Here is a 20,275-nt window from a genome sequence, read left to right on the forward strand (position 1 = left end):
GGAGAGGGGAGGGGACAATAAAAGGAGAATAACCAGGCAACAATGTGTGGGATCCAAGAAGATGGCTACGTAGATACCGTTGAGAAACCAGAGAGAAAGACCCTGTTCCTCTTTCCAGAGAGAGGGCAGGGGATGGGTCCACTTTGCCACCCCCTGGGGCCCCGATCCTCGGGGCCTGGTCAGGGGAGAGTTCTTGGCATTGGGAAGAAGGGTGCAGGGACAGATTGGCAGCTTCGACTGAGCCCTTTCCCACCAGTCCCACTGGGCTGAGAATGAGTTCCTGCCAAATGGCCATTGGCCCCAGGTTGCAAAAACAGTCCCCCTTGGGGCCAGCCATTCCAGGGAGAGGGTGGGAGAATCGAGAAACAGCAGCTGGGATGTTTGCTTGGGGGAGGTGTGAAATTCGAGGAGGGGAACAATGATGTCCAAAAGAACAAGCAGCTTTCAAAGGGGAGGAGATCAATTCATGGAGGAGAAGTCTGTCAATGGCTGCGAGCTATTGTGACTAAAGGGATCCTCCCCATTCAGGGGCACTAATCCTCTGAATCCCAGGGTCAGGAGGCAAACTCAGGCGCAGGCCTGGTCCTTGCCGCTGGCCCTCCCACCGGAGGAGCTGGTGGGCCGCTGGGTGAGCCAGGATGCTGGACTGGATGGGCCACTGGCCTGATCCAGGAGGGCTCTGCTCATGTTTTGACGAGTCAGCAGCTAAAACAGTAGAAAGAAGATGCAGCAGGACAGGAGAAAGTTGAGGGACAAAATCCAGGATAATGTGGCGACCCTCTGCTGATGGTTGCCAACTCCAGAGGGGGAAAGTCCTGGGGATCCCCTTCCAAAACCTCACCCCCACCCCCCCAGGCTCCACCTCCAAACCTATACAAAATTCCCAATCCATAAATTGGCAACGCTGGATTTGACTGTGACTCTCTCTTCTGCAATACTGAGGCCGTTTTGCCAGCAACAAAGTCTCAGATCCAGATGTTCGACTGCAGGCCGACGCGGCCCCCCTATCAAGCAGGGCTCCTCGCCCTTCCTAAGCCCGTGGGCACCTCTGGAATCCTTCCCCAAGAGCATGGGCTCAGCCACAGCATGGCTGCCTCAGGGGGCGGAGCCAGGCACAAAAAGGCAGGGAATGAGGTTAGGCATCTCTAAGAAGAAGCCAACCAGCATCTTGGGCTGAGGGGGAGGTTGCTGCTGAAGCGACTTTTTAAGAAGTCTGCACAACCTACCAAATTCCCAGGGGGAAAAACCACGCTGGGGGGCCGTGCTCTGAAACCACAGGCATGGGTCAGGCGATCCCTTGTGTCCAATTGCAAGGAGATGAGTCCCATCCCACCTGCCTTGTCTCTGAATCTGAACTTAGTTCCTGGCCAAGACACCATGTTTTTCAGTTTTGACCCCTGGACAGGGAGGGGGAGGCACCTGAGTTTGCGTTGGGTACATAGAGCTGCCTGCTTTCAGCTTGGTCATTTTGAGAGCTGGTAAAGAATACACCTTCTTGATGGTCTTGCTCACTAAGTTGGATCTGACCTCACAGTCCAGCACAGGCTTCAGGAGACTGCAAATAAAACAGACAGTGGTGGAGGTGGGGGTGGAGAAACATTAGGACCCCACCACCCCGCCAAGGATGCACACATCTTCCCCCTACAGTCGATTCAACAGGATCAGCTCTGAATGTTTTATTCTCAAACAGCAGAGCAGATGCCAAGTCTGAGGGGTCCCAGTTAAAGACAAGAAGAAGAAGTAGAGATGATTTTAAATATCCACGAACCCAAGGAGTCCCGAAGTGGGACCCTTCCCTTCCTCTCCCACAACAGACACCCTGGGAGGTTGGTGAGGCTGAGAGTCCTCTGACAGGACTGCTCTGCGGAAACAGCCCTAAGAGAACTGTGTTGGAATGGCAATCAGCAAGTAATTTGGGGAAGTCAGCCCTGTGGGGATGTTGTTCAGCAGTGTAAGCAGCTCACTAGTGACAGCTAATGAACACTGTGAGGTTGCAGGGAATTCTGAGCCATGTGCTCTGTTTAATCTGAGCTACCCCACCCACTTCCTCCTTTTTGAGGAAGAGAAGGTCAGCGTGCTTTGCAGAAGCAAGCAAGGAGCATCCATGAAGGATCTGCTGATGTGAGGCAGCCATAGAGGCAACTACTGTTTGCAACTACTCTGAAGAAGAAGAAGAAGAAGAAGAAGAAGAAGAAGAAGAAGAAGAAGAAGAAGGGAATGTTTGAATCCCCAAAACCACCACTGAGAGGGGATTGGTGGCTTACAATGATTGACAACCTGAGGAGCAGGAAGAAACCTGCAGGTTGGACACACTTCCGGCTTCTCCGCCACCTTGTCGGGAAGGGAAAAGCCATGATGAGATGGCAGAATAATGCGGGAGGGGTCTCCCATCAGCAAGCGGTCAAGTGTGCGGTTTACAATCGCACTTTTACAAGCAGGAGGTGGCACGAATTGTCCCCCTCTATGCAGAAATGGTCATGGTTTGGGTCTTGCTTCTGCCCGCCAGCCTCGGAGGGCACCTGATACTTCTCACTTGGGTGGACAAGGGCTGCCATCACAGGAAGTGTCTGGCTTGAAGCTCTTCTGCCCTCAAACGACATCCTTTCCTTAGTCTCCTTTGGGTTGTTCCTCCCCCCTTCTCTTCACAACGGATGCCTGGCATTTCTCCGGCTGCAAGGCACCAGGAGCCTGGCCAGGAGAGCTAAGGAGGAGGAAACCTTGGGTACATACGTAAGGGAGCCAATGGTGGTCAGAGCAAGGTGGAGGATCGGGAAGCACACTGACTCCTGGGGCTCTTCTTCGATCACTTCCTGCAGTGGAAAAACACACAGACAGAGGGTCACTTCCAAGTGATGCTTTTAGGCAGGGGTGGCCCAACTGTGGCTCTCCAGATGTCCATGGACTACAATTCTGGAAAGGTTCCCTCAGAGGATGCCAGACAAAGCCTGGGATTCCGCTCCAGTCCCTCCACTCCCCAGATCCTGCCCTCCGCAGGCCCCATTCCCATTTCTCCACACAGAGGTGGCAGCCCTGGCCAGACGACGGCCGCCCCTTTCCGCAGGGGCACTCACTTGAGTCGCTACGATGCAGAGAAGTCTGTGAGGGTCCGGGCCAGTGGAACGGAGGTCCCAGGAGCCTCCACTGGCAGCCTCGGGACCCCAAGGCCGCACCCCAAGCACGTCCCAAGCTTGAGACTCGCTCCCCCAGAAGCCCCCTCCCTGCTTTCCCCCTCCACTTTGACTTACTATTATGCATTGGAGCAATTCAGATTTGTGGGGGCAATCTTGCCTCCGGCTCCCCTGGAGGGCTCTGCTGATCAGGTTGATAGATTTTAGGAATGCTGTTTTAAGTGGTTGATTCTGGACGGAGGAGAAAGAAGCAGGGTGCAGAGAGGTTAGACCACCTTCCAGGAGTGGGTGCTGGGGGGAGGCGCCCAGCTGGAGGGAGACGGGAATCCCAGCGTCCTTCACGCAGGCAATCCCAGGAGCTGGCTGGGACGTTCCCCTCTTTTTTACAATTGAGAAACCCCTGAAACATTCTTTAGGCTTCAAGAAACTCCCAAATTTATTTATTTTTTTTGTGGGGGGGGGGGGTTGGCATGACCATTTCTGGTCGTATCACCTGATAAAAGTTTAACAACTGAAAAAATAGATATACAAAATGAACCCCCAGCAATTTGGGAAACCCTTCCAGGACCACCAGGAAAGTCTTCACCAGGGGAACGACCCAGAGTTTATACGGAGACCAATCTCAGCTAGAATGGCCAGACCCTCCAGTGGAAGGGGGGTCCCTCGCCACCAGGCCCCACTGGCCAACACCAATGATCTGACTAGGAGGGGGACCTTACCCAGAAAAGACTGGGGTCCGGTCAATATTGCAGCAGTGCATCTATGTCACTACCCAAAGAGACCTCATCCCGTTGGGGACGGCACATCCGGTGTGACCCGGAAGTGACGCCATGAGGTCAGTGGTGGTGAGGTGACACTCTGGCTTTCGGACGAAAGCTTTAGGGTAGAAGTCAAATGGACCACACAGTCTGTGCCCAAAGACCAGAGCGTTGCCCTGCCATCGCTGCAGGACTCTTCCGGGTCACCTCGGAAGGGATGGAGGGACATCATGGCAATGTGGGCGGAGCTTCCCTAGGATGGAGGCGGGAATATCAGCCGGATGTTGGGAGGAGCTTCTGAGCAACGCAGGCTGCTCATGGGGAATTCGCTTCTCCAGACGTGTGGGCTCTCCCTCCTGGGAGGGAAACGGAAGCAGATTACCGGATTATCGCTCGGGGATCCTGTAGGTCATCCTGCATACTGCAGGGGGGTGGACTGGGTGGTCTTTAGGCCCCCTTCCAGGTATCTCATTCCACAGTTTCTTTTTCCCATGGAGTCAGAAACAATTATGGGGCCACCTTTGCGTGTGTGTTTGGGGAAATAATACACCCACAAGGCCCATTATTTTTGCACCCGAATTCTTAGCAACGCAGCATGATGTGAAAGGGTTAAGGTAGGGTTGCCAGCTCCAGGTTGAGAAATTCCTGGAGATTTGGGGGGCGGAGTCTGGGGAGGGGCCAGAATGTTGCAGGGGAGGGGCCAGAATGTCACTGAATCTGCCTTTTGAAGCAGCCATTTTCTCCAGGGGATTCAAGAGATTCGGGAAGGAGAAGTATATCAGTGGCCAGTAACCCTGGTGACTGGGGGAACCTCCACAGTCAGAAGCAGTCAATCTCTGGAGCACAGAGTGAGGAGGTCACAAGAGGGGAAGGTCTTGGCCTCTCTGCCTTGTGGTTGGCCCTCCAGAAGAACCGGCTGCCCTCTGGGTATGACCGGATGCTGGACTAGAGGACCCCTGGCCAGATCCAGCTGGGCTCTCCGGATGTTTCCCAGTACCTTGTAGCCCGCACGGAACTGCCTCAGCAGCTCCGAGATGAGGAACTCGATCAGCAGGAGCAGGTCTTCTGTATTGGCCCCAGCGGCCGCATGCCCGTAGCACTCGATCCATGCGATGCAATCCTGAATGGGAACCCGGCCCTGCAGATCCTGGAGGTGAAGGGGAAGAAAGGGAAACCATTCAGCCGTATATCGAGCACAGCACAGTTCGAATCAGCCTCTGGACACCCTCAGCTCCTGAGAGTGTTCAGGAGAAAGGCAAGAAGATGAAAATGTCAAGGAAAGGCCTTAAAAGAGCCAGATTTCTGCCTGGTGGAAAGCACAGCCAACCCAGGGCCAGGGTCTGCCAAGGCAAGAGGGGGAGAGAGGTGGCTGTGTTGGCGTTGCTGTGAAGCGGAAGCCGTTGTAGTGGTTTGTCACTTCGATGTGACAGATGAACACAAGCAACACAGGTTTGTAGGTTTCTTAACCTTTTATGTACAGAATATTTACATGTTATCCAGCAGAGTGCTGCGCGCACAATGGCATTTCAGAGAGAGAAGAACAGCTTTCCCATCATTCCTTATATACACAACCTATGTACATGCAACCTTCTCTAGTATTGCATCAGCTTTCTATCCAGCCAATAGAAGCATTTGTGCTGTGTCATTCCTGTGCACCTGACACTTCTCACATGATCAGCACCTGTCAGTTAGATCAGTTTGATCAACTTCACGCTGTTAGCTGTCACTTGGTACATTATACCAACACCCCTCCTCAGATAACAGAGTAAAGTCCTAACATGTTACTAAACAGTTCATGTTTGTTTATACATACAGGCTTTGTGAATACATCAGATACATTCTCATCAGTTCTGCAATTTTTGTGAAAAACCTCTCGCCACAAGCCTAGCTTTTCCTGTGAAGAACCGTCTGCCTTTTGCTTCAGACGATAAACCCATTTACAAGATATAGGCTTTTTCCTTCAGGCAACTCTGCCTCTGTGAATACTTCGTTGTTTACCAGTGAGTCAAATTCCGCCTGCATGGCTCCTAGCCAGGCGCCCCTTTCTGGTTCTGCAAAACTCAGAATTTCCTTGAAACTCTCTGGCTCCTGTGTGCCAACAAAGTTTATCACTGGAGTTCCCAGAGTCTCATACTGCAAGCGGTTTGGTGGAACCCCTGCAGTCTTTCTAAGAGTTGCTCTGACACTTGGCTTAGTCTCTGAGCTTGCCTGCATCTGCTGAGATGGAACAGGCATTTGACCTCCCTGGTCATTGTGATTTGTTTCACCAGCATCTGGAGTAACTGGCAGCATAGCCATTTCAGGACTCTGTATGTGAGACCAGTTATTCTGCTCATTGAATGAAGCAGAACGGCTGAACCTCACTCCAGTTTGTCCCTCTTGAAAACGATATGCCTTCATTCCAGACTGATAGCCAATGAATTTCAGAAACTTTGAACGTGGCCCTGCCTTAGTTCTCTTTGCTTTGGGAATGGACACCCAAGCCCCAGACCCAAACACTCGCAAGTAGTTCAACTTAGGCAGTTTTCCATACAATAGGAAGTATGGAATGTGATTAACAGAACTCGACCACACACGGTTACATACATAACAGGCCGCACTGACAGCCTCTGCCCACAGACACGTAGACGACCTTGTGTCTTTTAACATACACCACATGACTGTCTGCAGTCTGCCTATATGTCTTTCAGCCACTCCATTTTCACTGGGACACCCAGGATTTGCTATCCTATGGCTGATGCCATTTTTCTCCAGCCACTGCTCAAAATCATGAGAAATAAACTCACCCCCAAAATCTGTTTGTATGGAGGACAGTTGACACCCCAACTGCTTTTGTGTTTTAAGACACCAGGTTTTAAATAGCTTGAATGTGTCTGACTTGTGCCTCATAGTTAGTGTCCAGCAGAACCTGCTATAATCGTCCACTATACAAAGCATGTACTGCCGTCCTGAGACACTAGATGGCATCTTTCCCATAAGATCCATGTGTATTAGCTCAAGAGGTCTATGTGTTACTCTTGTGCTTCTTTTAGCCACTGGATACGCCTTGGCTTTTACTTCCTTACACACCTGGCAATCCAAATAATTTGTACACTCCGAGATGTCACCAACCCCAAGAATATCTAAGGTTTTTTTCAATGCTGAGTATCCTATATGCCCAGCCCTTTGGTGCAATAAATGTATACAATTATTGTGAATGGGAGTGTTATCAACAACCTGTGCACTTTCTGAAGTCTCCTTCAACAGATACACACCATCAGACAAACACCCCTGCACCAACTCCTTTCCTTCTTTCCAAATTGAACACCCCTTATTAGTGAATATGACATTAAACATTTCACTTGTTAAGACAGACACACTTAGGAGATTGGAACGAAGTGAGGGAACACACATTACATTCTTAAAAGTACAATTAAGGTGTGGGAGATATAGTGAACCCATACAGACAACTTCTGTTGTTTGTCCATCAGCCAGCCGCACTTCCTTTAGCTGGGATGTCTGAATGTCTGTCAGCAGCCTCTGGTCATTGCAGAAGATCCCTGTAGCTCCGCTGTCGATTACCCAGTCCCCTCCTGAGGGTAATGCTGTGTTCACGAGCTTGATCGTAGCAGTACCCATTATCCTTTGGGCACTATTTGTAACATCCTTCACCGATTGGGAATTAGCTTTTGAACAGAAACGAGCAATGTGCCCCGTTGACTGACAAATCCAGCACTTTCTCACTCTCCCAAACACCTTCTCCTGCTTTTGGAAGTTGCTTGGTTTAACATAGACAGCAGACACCTGGGAGCCGGAACACTCTTTACATTCCACAGACGAAGTCGACTTTCCTTTGGCCATATGCCCAGACACAGATAAGACTCCCTTGGCAACTTGCCTGGACTCAAAATCTTGTAGTCGCCCAGTGACTTGGCTCCATTCCAAATCACGTGCTTCATAGCCCTCCAGGCTGGAAACGACTGGTTCAAACTCAGGTAACAGAGATGAAAGCAGAATGAAAATGCGATCCAATTTCGAGGTATCTTTTCCTCTAAGCTCCAAATTACGAAAGCACTCACCCAGAGCATCAATATGTGATCTCACAGACTGACCTGGCAGCATCTGAGTTCTATACAACCTCCTTGACAGAGATATCAGCGTACCGGCCGAGTCCTGGAGATAAACATTGCTCAGAGCAGTCCATGCCTCGCTCGCAGAGTCAGCATTGTAGATATGCAGCAATTGTTGATCATTCACAGCTAACACAATTGTAGCAAGAGCCCTCTTATCAGCCACCTCTTCCTGTGAACTCGGTTTGGGAGGGGGATTCTCCACATACCTCCAGAGCCCTTCTCTGGTTAGATAATGCTTCATCCGCAGCGCCCACACATTGTAGTTTTCCGAGTTGAGCTTCTCCACGGGGATAGCAGCTGTGCTCGTCATCGCAGCTGGAGAACTCATCAACACGTCTCTCTTCCCGCCTGCCTCCGTACCTTCAGCACCGGCAGATAACTGCGTCTCCTCAGCAGACATCCAAGCACTCAGGATAACACCACTGCCACAAACTCACCACTGCAACCACTGCAACCTCTGGGCCCATAGCCCTGTTGGCGTTGCTGTGAAGCGGAAGCCGTTGTAGTGGTTTGTCACTTCGATGTGACAGATGAACACAAGCAACACAGGTTTGTAGGTTTCTTAACCTTTTATGTACAGAATATTTACATGTTATCCAGCAGAGTGCTGCGCGCACAATGGCATTTCAGAGAGAGAAGAACAGCTTTCCCATCATTCCTTATATACACAACCTATGTACATGCAACCTTCTCTAGTATTGCATCAGCTTTCTATCCAGCCAATAGAAGCATTTGTGCTGTGTCATTCCTGTGCACCTGACACTTCTCACATGATCAGCACCTGTCAGTTAGATCAGTTTGATCAACTTCACGCTGTTAGCTGTCACTTGGTACATTATACCAACAGGCTGACCATTGCTGGCCTATGTCTAGCGGCCCTGAATGTCCGTGGAGGTCGCCCACCCAAGGACTCACCAAGGCCAGCTCGGCTTAGCTGCTGAGATCTGAGCAGACGGACCTAGCCAGGTGACCCTGTTGAGACACAACTAATTGGCTCAGTGGACTTCGTGTTCCTTTGGGCTCTTTTAGCCTCATGTCCCTCACAGGGTGTCTCTTGTGGGTAGAGGAAAGGGAAGGCAACTGGAAGCCGCTTTGAGACTCCTTCGGGCAGAGAAAAGCGGCATAGAAGAACCAACTCTTCTTCTTCTTAAGTAATCTCAGGGCTCTCTCAGCCCAACCTCCCTCACAGGGTGTCTGTTGTGGGGAGAGGAAAGGGAAGGCGACTGGAAGCCGCTTTGAGACTCCTTCGGGCAGAGAAAAGCGGCATAGAAGAACCAACTCTTCTTCTTCTTAAGTAATCTCAGGGCTCTCTCAGCCTCCCCTCCCTCACAGGGTGTCTGTTGTGGGGAGTGGAAAGGGAAGGCGACTGGAAGCTGCTTTGAGACTCCTTCGGGCAGAGAAAAGCGGCATAGAAGAACCAACTCTTTTATCCACATATTAAGCTTAAAGATGTAGAAAAACAGGAGACGGGGACCATATTTTTTGATACAATGCTGCCCACTGAGAAATATCTTCAGCCTAGGGTTCTTTTGGGGCTCCAGCTGAATTCAGAATAGATTCAGCTGGGGAAAGGCTTTTGTTTTTGGGGGCTCTTCCCTCCATGAAGAAGAAGAGTTGGTTCTTATATGCTGCTTTTCTCTCCGCAAAGGAGTGTCAGAGCAGCTTCCAATCTCTTTCCCCTCTTCTCCCCAAAACAGGCACCCTGTGAGGGAGGTGGGGCTGAGAGAGCTCTGGGAGAGACTGATCGGTGAGAACAGCACTATCAGAGCTGCAACTAGTCCAAGGTCACTCAGCTCAGTCCCAGCTCACCCGATGAGAAGCCGCTGGTCTTACGCGCTCCACCAAGCTGGCTCCCCCACTCCAGCCAGCCGCATGATCCCTCTTCCCCGCTGAACCTTTTTCTTTGCCGCTCTTACCTTTTCCCGTTTCTCTTAGCTCTGGCTGGACGTGTGTCACAGTTCTCTATTTGGGGGCTTTAATGCCTAAGGCTCGAACTTGGCAGCACTTAGGGAGGCCGAGCGGTGGGGGGTCAGCTCCGGCAAGCGAGACAAATCAACGGAGAAAGAAATGGTTCTGCAACTGTACCTCCAATGTCTTCTTCTCCAGAGTAAGAGACCTCCTGGCTTGCATCTGATTCCCATCGTCTCTGAGCACCATCAGGATTTCTCTCAGGTGGCCTGTGAGGGAAGGGAGGCCGAGAGAGCGCTTGGAGGCGACTAGCCCGAGGTCACCCAGCTGGCTGCATGTGGAGGAGGAGGGGGAGCGGGGGATCAAACCCGCTTCTCCAGATGACAGGCCGCTGCCCTTGACCGCACCACCACGCTGGCTCTCGGCAGCCTCTGCCCAAGCACGCAACTGCCCTGAGACAAGCCCAGACCAGCTGGCGACTCCTGGGCCCGGCCGGTACCTGGCAGCGCTGCAGAGATTCCCAGAGCTTGCGAGGCTCTCCTGCTCCCTGCGGTGGCGGTGGTGCTGTTCCTGACGGCCGTCACAGGCAGCTTTGGCCATGGGGTGGCCTCCTTGGTCGTATCTGCCTGGCTTGTCCCAGCGGTGGTTTTGGGCAGTCGGCGCTGCGGCAGGAGGGGCAGCATGAGAGGAGGCGTCGGTGTCGGCTTCTGGTCCTCGGAGGACGCTGCCGGCTTGGTCAGAGGCGGGAGGTGCTCGGCATTCCTCCGGCCAGCTGGCTCTTGAGATCGGGCTTGGTGAGGGAGGCTTCGGCCTTGCCGATGGTCAGTTTTCTCACCCGAGGTGTTTGCATCGTTCTCAAGGCTCCTCCTTTTGAGCAGTTTGTCCTTTCTAGACACGGAACTCATCCTGCAATGGAGACATTTAGGGACTTTTTCCAAACTAACCAAACACAGTCAAGGAGACAGGGGAGTTTACTCCATCCTCGTTTCCCTCTCTTGATTGGCCTGCTGCTTTAGGATTTTGCCTCCGTTCGGCATGTTTGCTCCCCCTAGAGGCTGATTCAATCTTACATCAGTTTATGCCTGGCATACTGTGAGTTCCCCTGAGCTGTAGGAAGGGGCAGCACATAAAAGGGATTATTATGAGCGATGTGGAACATCTAATGGAAAGGGAAGTCTAGGGACATGACGTCCATAGTCCTGCCCCCGGGGACCTCGGCAGTGGCAGGACCGCGGCAGTGGCGCCTGAACACCGAGGTGCACTCCTTCCTCTGGGGTCGTGGCTGCCGCTGCCAGTCCTCTGAGGCCGCTCCCACCCTGTGGAGAGTGGGGGAAGCCTCAGGAGACTGGCGGGGGTGGGGCCAGCCCAACACGGCACGTCAGCAGGTAAAGAGAGGGGGTGGGGTGGGGGGAGGGGGCAGGGGACAGGGGACAGGGATGCTTGTCCTTAATGTGGAAATTCTACAGAAGGGGCGAGAATAGTTGTCGGTGGATTTAAAATAATAATAATAATAACAATAATAGAAGGAGAAGAAGAGTTGTTTTTTATTCCCCACGTTTCTCTCCCCAATGGAGTCTCAAAGCAGCTTATAGTTGCCTTCTCTTCCCCTGTGGGGGAGGTGATGCTGAGAGAGCTCTGAGAGAAGTGCTTTGTGAGAACAGACCAATCAGGACTGAGACTAGCTCAAGGTCATCCAGCTAGCTGCATGCAGAGGAGCAGGGAGTCACGCCTGGCTCTCCAGATTAGAAGCCACGGCTTTGAACCACACCACCAAGCTGGCTCTTAACAAGAACACCAAGAAGAAGAATATTGCCCTTCAGATTTTTATGCTGGACCTAAAGGAATGTAAGATCCAATCAACCAGGAACAGGAGAAAGAAATCTGCAGAACAGGAAATAAAGATTCCTTGCCAAGAGGTGTAGAGGCCGAAGTCTGTAGACCTGACTTGTTGTCTCGAGAGGCCTGCTGCCTCCCTGGTGCAAGCTTTAAGGATGGGACGGAACGGCTGGACAGGCTCCTCAAGCGCACTGATCATTACCCCTTCCTTCTTATCCATGGAGGAACAAGTAATACTGCCCAGCAGAGCATGGAACCTATTAAGAAAGACTCTGTGGATCTGGGGGGAAGGGAAAGGGCCTGGGAGCACAGGTTGTGTTTTCATCAGTCCTTCCTGTAAGTGGCAAAAGACTACCCCCTCCCCGGGCCTCAGTAAAATTGTCAAGCGTTGACCGGTCCCCGAGGATAAAAAGTTTGGGGACTACTGAGTTAAAACACTCACCTTTTATTTCAGCTCGAAAGCTAATGCCCTCCCCTTGCCACGGGCTGTGGGAAAACTCATGAGATCACACCATTATTTGTGGCATCATCAGGTGGAGGTGATGTCAGGAGGGAGGGGAGGGGCTGTGGCTCAGGGGCACCTCCCCCTCCCCCCTTGCAAGCCCCGCTGTGAAATCTGTGGGCTCAAAGACCAGGCCCTGAGAGTTCCCTTCAGCTCTTTATTGGGACCCCTCCTGATCCTACAGAGAACTGAAACTGAACGGGAGGATCCCTCCCACAGCTCTCCTGCCCGCCAGTGAGGGGCATGGGCACAGCAGGGGCAGGGAGCAGGATCTGGCCGTGGGGGTGGGAAAGACCCCTGACTGAGAACCCAGAGAGCGGCGGCCAGTCTGAGGAGACAAGACCCCCTGGAAGAGCCGAGGGTCTGGCTCGGCCCCAGGCAGCTTCGTCCGGTCTCCCCCTCCCCAAAATACCACCCTTCCCGCTCCTCTGCCCCCAAATCCAGGAATATCCTAACATGCTGTTTATTTATTTATTCTTTGATTTATATACCACCGCTCTCATAGGCTTTTGGGTGTTTACAATAAAACAGTAAAGCCACACTACTTTTAAAATCCCCAATTCATTATGCTGTAGGATGCTTTGGGCTGATCCCGCGCTGAGCAGGGGGTTGGACTAGATGGCCTCCATGGCCCCCTCCCACTCTAGGATTCTATGATTCTAAAAGACGGCTCCCGTCTCCTCCCCCCCCCCCGTTCAGCTAGCATTCCGGAGCCCTTTCCTTAGGAGCGAGGGTCCTGATCTCGCCGGCTCTAGGGGAGCCCCTGATGATCATTCCGGGACCTCAACCCGGCCTCAACCATCTGCCTGGAGGAAGAGCTCCGTCTTGCAGGCCCTGCGGAAGGCTGATCACTGCGGCAGGGCCCTTAGCTCTTCCGGGAACTCGTTCCACCAGGCCGGGGCCGGGGCCGAAAAAGCCCTGGCCCTGGTTGAGGCCAGGTTCATGTCCCCGGTGAATGTCCCTGGGACCACCAGCAGATTCATACACTCAGAGCGGGCAAAGTAAAGAGAAGCATCACGGTGTGGCAGTCAAAGAGCGGCAACCTCTAATCTGGAGAACTGGGTTTCATTCCCCTCTCTTCCACATGCAGCTGGTCACAGTTCCCTCTGAGCTGTTCACCCAGAGTGGTTCTCTCTGAGATCTCTCCGCCCCTTTCAATGCACAGGGTTTGTGCTGAGGGGAGAGGAAGGGAAGGGTGTTTGTAAGCCGCTTTGAGACTCCTTCAGACAGTGAAAAACGGGGTGTAGAAAAAACAACTCTTTTCTATGGCGGTTTTGACAGTAAGTGTTCATGTCCAGGCAAGAGAGGGACCCACAAGGAAGGGGAAATCTCGTCTCCTCCCCTGCTGTTCCCACCCACCCATTCCCTCTCCTCCTGCCCTCTCCTTTCCAGCATTCCCAACCTCCTTCTTGTTCCCCCCCAGGGTTATCAGCTCTGGGGGCAGGATTTGGGAGGGGAGGGACTTCACTGGGCTTCCAAGGCCACACAGTCCCCCTTCCAGGTGCCTGTTTTCTCCTGGAGGACTGGTCCCTATTGTCTGTAGACGAGCTGGAATCCTGGGGGATCCGCAGGCCCCACCCGGAGGTTGGCATCCCTAGTTCCTCCCTCCCCCACTCAGCATGCCTTCCTTCCCCCAGGCTGATTACTCTCCCCCCCCTCCCCGGCTTCCTTGTTTCCCTCCCCACCTGCTGGCTTGGTTCACTCACTCCCTTAAGGGATCTCTCTCAAAGTCTAGGGTTCCCAACTCCAGCTTTCGAGACTCCTGGAGATTTGGGGGCGGAGCATGGGAAGGACAGGGTGTGGGGGAGGGATATGGTGCCCTAGAGTCGACCTTCCAGGAAATCCAAATGTGTAGTGTGCATGATGCAGAGGTATCTTCCAGGGGCATCGGAGGAGATGGGTAGTCAGCATAGGTAGATTAAGAACCTTCTTAATATTTTCCATATAATCTCCTCCTGTCCTGATTGGCTCTTTGGAGACTTCCTGCTCCTTTGGGCGTATGTCCTCCCTGCTTGCCTCCTGAATAAACTGAATGAACACTGGACGGAACAGTTAGAGCGTTAGGACTCTCTCTGTCTCTCCCTTTCCACACCAGGTTTTTCTCTTCTCAATAAAAGGGTTTTATTCTTTCAATCCCCATGGCAGCTCACCTCTCTTTGCATATTTAGACTCTGCCAACACCAACACAGCCGTTTCCTGCAAGGGAACTGGTCCCTGTGGTCTGGAGCCCAACTCACCCCCTGCAGTGCTTGCCACTAGTTGATGTTGGCTGCCATTGTGGGATCCCTCTAGACTGGCCACCCTAAAGGTCACCCAGACTTTCCTTCCCCCAGGACGCCCGTGCATATGCAAAGGACAGAGTTAGCGTTTTGGGTTTTGTTTGAGTGCCCCTAATTAATTTTTTAAAAAATATTTTAAGTCCTACAAGCTAGGCTTCAGCAATATGTGGACTGAGAAGTTCCAGAAGTACAGGCAGGATTTCGAAGAGGCAGAGGAACTAGAGATCAAATTGCCAACATACGCTGGGTCATGGAGAAAGCTAGGGAGTTCCAGAAGAGCATCTACTTCTGCTTCATTGACTATGCTAAAGCCTTTGATTGTGTGGAGCACAGCAAACTGTGCAAGTGGACAGGAAGGCCTGGAGGATCATTGTCCATGGGGTCGCGATGGGTCGAGCACGACTTCCCAACAACAAATATACACGATTTAGGAGTATTTTATTATAGAATAGAACACTTAATGATTTCAGGATTATATCCTTTTCAGGTATTGAAGCAGAGTATAGCTTTATTGATTTATGTATAATTTCTTTCAATATTAAAAGGTACTCATTTTGAACATTTATGTCAAAGAACAACCACTGAGGAAAATCCCCTTTGAAAACGGGAGATATCTGAAACCCGTTCTGATTGGATGCTACAATAAACCTACATAATAAAAAGAGACTTTTAAACTTTTCTTTATCCTGTATCAGTTCTGTTAATGTTGTCAGTAGCCTTCGGATGGGTTTTTTTCTCTCTTTGTGTGAGGCACTGCCCAATGAGGATGTGCTTAGCGATTGGGCCCTGCCTCTGACAGGTCACGCCACTCAGGACTTTGGCCCAATCAGAGCCCTTGGCCGGGCTGTTGCAATCCAGCAAGGAGGGTCTGCGAAAAGCTTTTTTGGTCTACTCTGAGTTACCAGGAACCAGCGGTTGTCTCCTAGCCGCTCACCCCAGCCCGGAAGGGTCAACTCTGACTGTCCAAGGCTTTCCAAGGTCTCAGCCCATTCTGCAGCAGAAGAGCTTGGTTCGAGGCCAACGGTCAGAATATGCAAGACCTGTAGAGCAGTGGTCCCCAACCTTTCTGAGGCTGGAGACCGGCAGGGCATCGGGCCGCGCCCGCGCATCGGGCCACACTCACAGGCCATGCCCGCGCATCGGGCTGCGCCCGCGGGCCGTGACCGCACGGGCCGCCACCGCACGGGCCGCGACAGCGCGATGCGCGGCCCGGCCCTGATTCCCTCTCCCCGCCCTCCCGCAGTAACAAGCTTCCCAGGCCGCAAGCTTGCGGCCTGGGAAGTTTTTTACTGCGGCGGGGGGGGCGGGGAGAGGGAGCTGCGGCCCGGCGCCATGGCCTTCGCGGCCCGGCACTTGGCCGCGGCCCACAGGTTGGGGACCACTGCTGTTGTTGTTGTTGTTATGTGCGAAGTCGTGTCCGACCCATCGCGACCCCATGGACAATGATCCTCCAGGCCTTCCTGTCCTCTACCATTCCCCGGAGTCCATTTAAGTTTGCACCTACTGCTTCAGTGACTCCATCCATCCACCTCATTCTCTGTCGTCCCCTTCTTCTTTTGCCCTCGATCTCTCCCAGCATTAGGCTCTTCTCCAGGGAGTCCTTCCTTCTCATGAGGTGGCCAAAATATTTGAGTTTCATCTTCAGGATCTGGCCTTCTAAAGAGCAGTCAGGGCTGATCTCCTCTAGGACTGACTGGTTTGTTCGCCTTGCAGTCCAAGGGACTCGCAAGAGTCTTCTCCAGCACCAGAGTTCAAAAGCCTCAATTCTTTGACGCTCGGCCTTCCTTATGGTCCAACTTTCGCAGCCATACATTGCAACTGGGAAGACCATAGCCTTGACTAAACGCACTTTTGTTGGCAGGGTGATGTCTCTGCTTTTTAGGATGCTGTCTAGATTTGCCATAGCTTTCCTCCCCAGGAGCAAGCGTCTTTTAATTTCTTTGTTGCAGTCCCCATCTGCAGTGATCTTGGAGCCCAGGAAAATAAAATCTGTCACTATCTCCATTTCTTCCCCTTCTATTTGCCAGGAATTGAGAGGGCCGGATGCCATGATCTTTGTTTTCTTGATGTTGAGTTTCAAGCCAACTTTGGCACTCTCCTCCTTCACCCGCATCAACAGGCTCTTTAGTTCCTCTTCACTTTCTGCCATTAGAGTGGTATCATCTGCATATCTGAGGTTGTTGATATTTCTCCCTGCAATCTTGATCCCAATTTGTGACTCCTCTAATCCCGCATTTCTCATGATGTGCTCTGCATACAAGTTAAATAGGCAAGGCGACAGTATACAGCCTTGCCGAACTCCTTTCTCAATTTTGAACCAGTCAGTGATTCCATGTTCAGTTCTCACTGTTGCTTCTTGACCTGCATATAAATTTCTCAAGAGACAAATAAGATGCTCTGGTATTCCCATCTCTTTAAGAACTTGCCACAATTTGTTGTGCTCCACACAATCAAAGGCTTTAGCATAGTCAATGAAGCAGAAGTAGACGTTCTTCTGGTACTCCCTAGCTTTCTCCATGATCCAGCGTATGTTGGCAATTTGATCTCTAGTTCCTCTGCCTCTTCGAAATCCTGCCTGTACTTCTGGAAGTTCTCGGTCCACATATTGCTGGAGCCTAGCTTGTAGGATTTTGAGCATAACTTTGCTAGCATGAGAAATTAGTGCGATGGTGCGGTAGTTTGAACATTCTTTGGCATTGCCCTTCTTTGGGATTGGAATGTAAACTGACCTTTTCCAATCCTGTGGCCATTGTTGAGTTTTCCAAATTTGCTGGCATATTGAGTGTAGCACTTTTACTGCATCGTCCTTTAAGATTTTGAATAGTTCAACTGGAATGCTGTCACTACCACTAGCTTTATTGTTGCTCAGACTTCCTAAGGCCCATTTGACTTCACATTCCAGGATGTCTGGCTCCAGGTCAGTAACTACCCCATTGTGGTCATCAGGGATGTTAAGCTCGCTCTTGTATAGTTCTTCTGTATAATTTTGCCACCTTTGTTTGATCTCTTCTGCTTCTGTGAGGTCCCTACCATTTTGGTCCCTTATCATACCCATCTTTGCATGAAACGTTCTCTTCATATCTCCAATTTTCTTGAAAAGATCTCTGGTCCTCCCCATTCTATTGTTTTCTTCTATTTGTTTGCACTGTTCATTTAAGAAGGCATTCTTATCTCTTCTAGCTTTTCTCTGGAATTCTGCATTCAATTGGGTGTATCTTTCTCTTTCTCCCTTGCCTTTCACTTCCCTTCTCTCCTTAGCTATTTGTAAAGCTTCCTCAGACAGCCATTTTGATTTCTTGCATTTCTTTTTCTTTGGGATGGTTTTAGTTGCTACCTCTTGTACAATGTTGCGAACCTCCGTCCATAGTTCTTCAGGCACTCTGTCTATCAGATCTAATTCCTTAAATCTATTTGTCACCTCCACTGTGTATTCGTCAGGGATATGATTTAGTTCATACCTGAGTGGCCTAGTGCTTTTCCCTACTTTCTTCAATTTAAGCCTAAATTTTGCAACAAGAAGCTCATGATCTGAACCACAATCAGCTCCTGGTCTTGTTTTTATTGACTGGATAGAACTTTTCCATCTTTGGCTGCAGAGCACATAGTCAATCTGATTTCTGTGTTGACCGTCTGGTGATGTCCATGTGTAGAGTCGTCTCTTGGGTTGCTGGAAAAGAGTGTTTGCTATGACCATTGTATTCTCTTGACAAAATTCTACCAGCCTGTGCCCTGCTTCATTTTGTACTCCAAGGCCAAACTTGCCTGTTATCCCGGTTATCTTTTGGCTTCCTACTTTAGCATTCCAATCCCCCATTATGATAAGCACATCATTTTTGGGCGTTGCTTCTAGAAGGTGTTGTAGGGCTTCATAGAACTGATCAACTTCATCCTCTTCAGCAGCAGTGGTTGGGGCGTAGACCTGGATCACTGTGATGTTGAATGGTTTGCCTTGGATTCGAACTGAGATCATTCTGTCATTTTGGGGATTGTATCCCAAGACTGCTTTTCCTACTCTCTTATTGATTATGAAGGCTACTCCATTTCTTCTGCGAGATTCTTGTCCACAGTAGTATACCTGATGGTCATCTGAATTAAATTCACCCATTCCTGTCCATTTTAGTTCACTGATTCCTAAAATGTCGATGTTCAGTCTTCTCATTTCTTGTTTAACCACGTCCAGCTTGCCTTGATTCATGGATCTGCTGTAGAGTGCATGATTCAAAATAACAAGCAGAATATCCAACAGGGAGCATCAGAGGAGATGTGCAAGTAGCACGGTTAGATTCGATGTCCAGATATTTTCAAATCCTCCTGGGTCCTGATTGGCTCAGCCGGAGACTTCCTGCTCCTTTGAGTACACTTCCTCCCTGCTTCCCTCACAAACAGTTGGTCAGTTAAACTGTTAGGACTATCTCACTCCCCTCGTATTCACATAGTTGTTTCTCTTCTCAATGAAACTATTTTATGGTTTGAGCAACTGTTGCTCCAATCCTCCTTTGCAGCTTGGTGCAATGGTTAAGACCAACAGCTTCTGATCTGATTCAGTTCCCCACTCCACCACATGTAGCCAACTTTGTAACCTTGGGCTAGTCACAGCTCTGATAGTGCTGTTTTCACCAAGCAGTCCTGTCAGAGCACTCTCAGACTCACCTTCCTCCCAGTGTGTCTGTTGTGGGGAGAGGAATGGAAGGTGAATGTAAGATTCTTTGAGACTCCTTCAGGCAGTGAAAAGGGGGGAGAATAACCAATTCTTCATATTTAAACTCTGCCAAGAACGAATTTTTCAGGGGATGAGCCTCCGGGAGTCAGTTCTGCAGGGCTTGCAAAATGGAGTTCTCCTCTAAGCGTTTGGTTGGGGCCAGTGATCCAATAACATCTAACGGGCCCCTTTTTAAAAACAGCCCTGTCTCCATCTTAATCTGGCAAGAGACCTCTTCAAAGGGACGGCACTAGAAATCCTAGCTGCAGTTGGTGCCAAACTCAGAAATGGCATCTTGTTTTTCATTGGCAGGTCTGGATGCCAGTCAGATGAGGTCTGGATGACAACTTTAGGGATGCCAGTCCCCAGGTGGGGCCCGGGAATCCCCGGCCCCAAAGAAGAAGAACTGCCTTGACTAAGGCTAGGGCCTTCTCGGTGCTGGCTCCAACATGGTGGTCGCTCTCCCAGATGAGATCAGGACCCTTAAACAGTTCTGCAGAGCCTATGGCGGAGGCCAGGAAAGGATCACTGAAAAACCCCGGTCTCCACCAGCTACAAAAACATCAGAAAAATCGGGCTCCCTCTTTGTGGTTAAGAGGGCCGGTTGGGAATACAGCTTAATAATAATTGAATATACATAATTTCATTTAGACATTAGAACAACTGTTTGTCTATGTACAGATCCTGTTGTTTCCAGGAGGAGCGGCTCCTCTTCTGTTCTTAGGGGCAGTGTCAAGAGGGGGCATGGAGGTCCCCCAAAAGGCAGCCTGTGAGGTGGGTGAGGCTGAGAGGGCCCCGAGGTTACTGAAGTGGGATCTGGGCAAAGCTCTCCCATCATCCCTGCGACCTAAAGGCCGGTATTATGTGCATAGAATTTCGATTACAACTTGGAGTCAGTTGAAATATTGAAAACCTCTAGGATAAGTTTCACAATCACAGGAGGAAACAACCACCAATGAAAGGTCTACTTTAACAGGGAGGGAATGCAAAAAAGCACAGAGTGTGAAGGTTGGGGGGTAGGGGTGGGGGCAAGCTGGCCCGTCCATCCTGACA

General features: G+C 50.9%; 1 protein-coding gene across 1 annotated transcript; it reads right to left on the minus strand.

Moving 5' to 3' along the window:
• Nucleotides 1-3,067: 3,067 nt before the first annotated feature.
• Nucleotides 3,068-10,811, minus strand: LOC143830978 (uncharacterized). Its single transcript, XM_077324196.1, has 5 exons — nucleotides 10,406-10,811; nucleotides 10,084-10,175; nucleotides 4,884-5,033; nucleotides 3,246-3,359; nucleotides 3,068-3,079 (listed from the first exon to the last, which is right to left on the minus strand). Exons 1-5 carry the CDS (start codon nucleotides 10,809-10,811, stop codon nucleotides 3,068-3,070), a joined length of 774 nt encoding a protein of 257 aa, XP_077180311.1.
• Nucleotides 10,812-20,275: the final 9,464 nt, after the last annotated feature.

Source organism: Paroedura picta, chromosome 2 (genome assembly GCF_049243985.1).
Source record: "Paroedura picta isolate Pp20150507F chromosome 2, Ppicta_v3.0, whole genome shotgun sequence".
Classification (NCBI taxonomy): domain Eukaryota; kingdom Metazoa; phylum Chordata; class Lepidosauria; order Squamata; family Gekkonidae; genus Paroedura; species Paroedura picta.

Coding starts and splice junctions, on each gene's coding strand:
- LOC143830978 (XM_077324196.1), bottom strand. CDS start 10,811: ATGAGTTCCGTGTCTAGAAAGGACAAACTGCTCAAAAGGAGGAGCCTT. Junction 10,176..10,405: donor AATCTCTGCAGCGCTGCCAG/GTACCGGCCGGG, acceptor CTTCCCTCACAG/GCCACCTGAGAGAAATCCTG. Junction 3,360..4,883: donor AGTTCCGTGCGGGCTACAAG/GTACTGGGAAAC, acceptor TCCTCCGTCCAG/AATCAACCACTTAAAACAGC.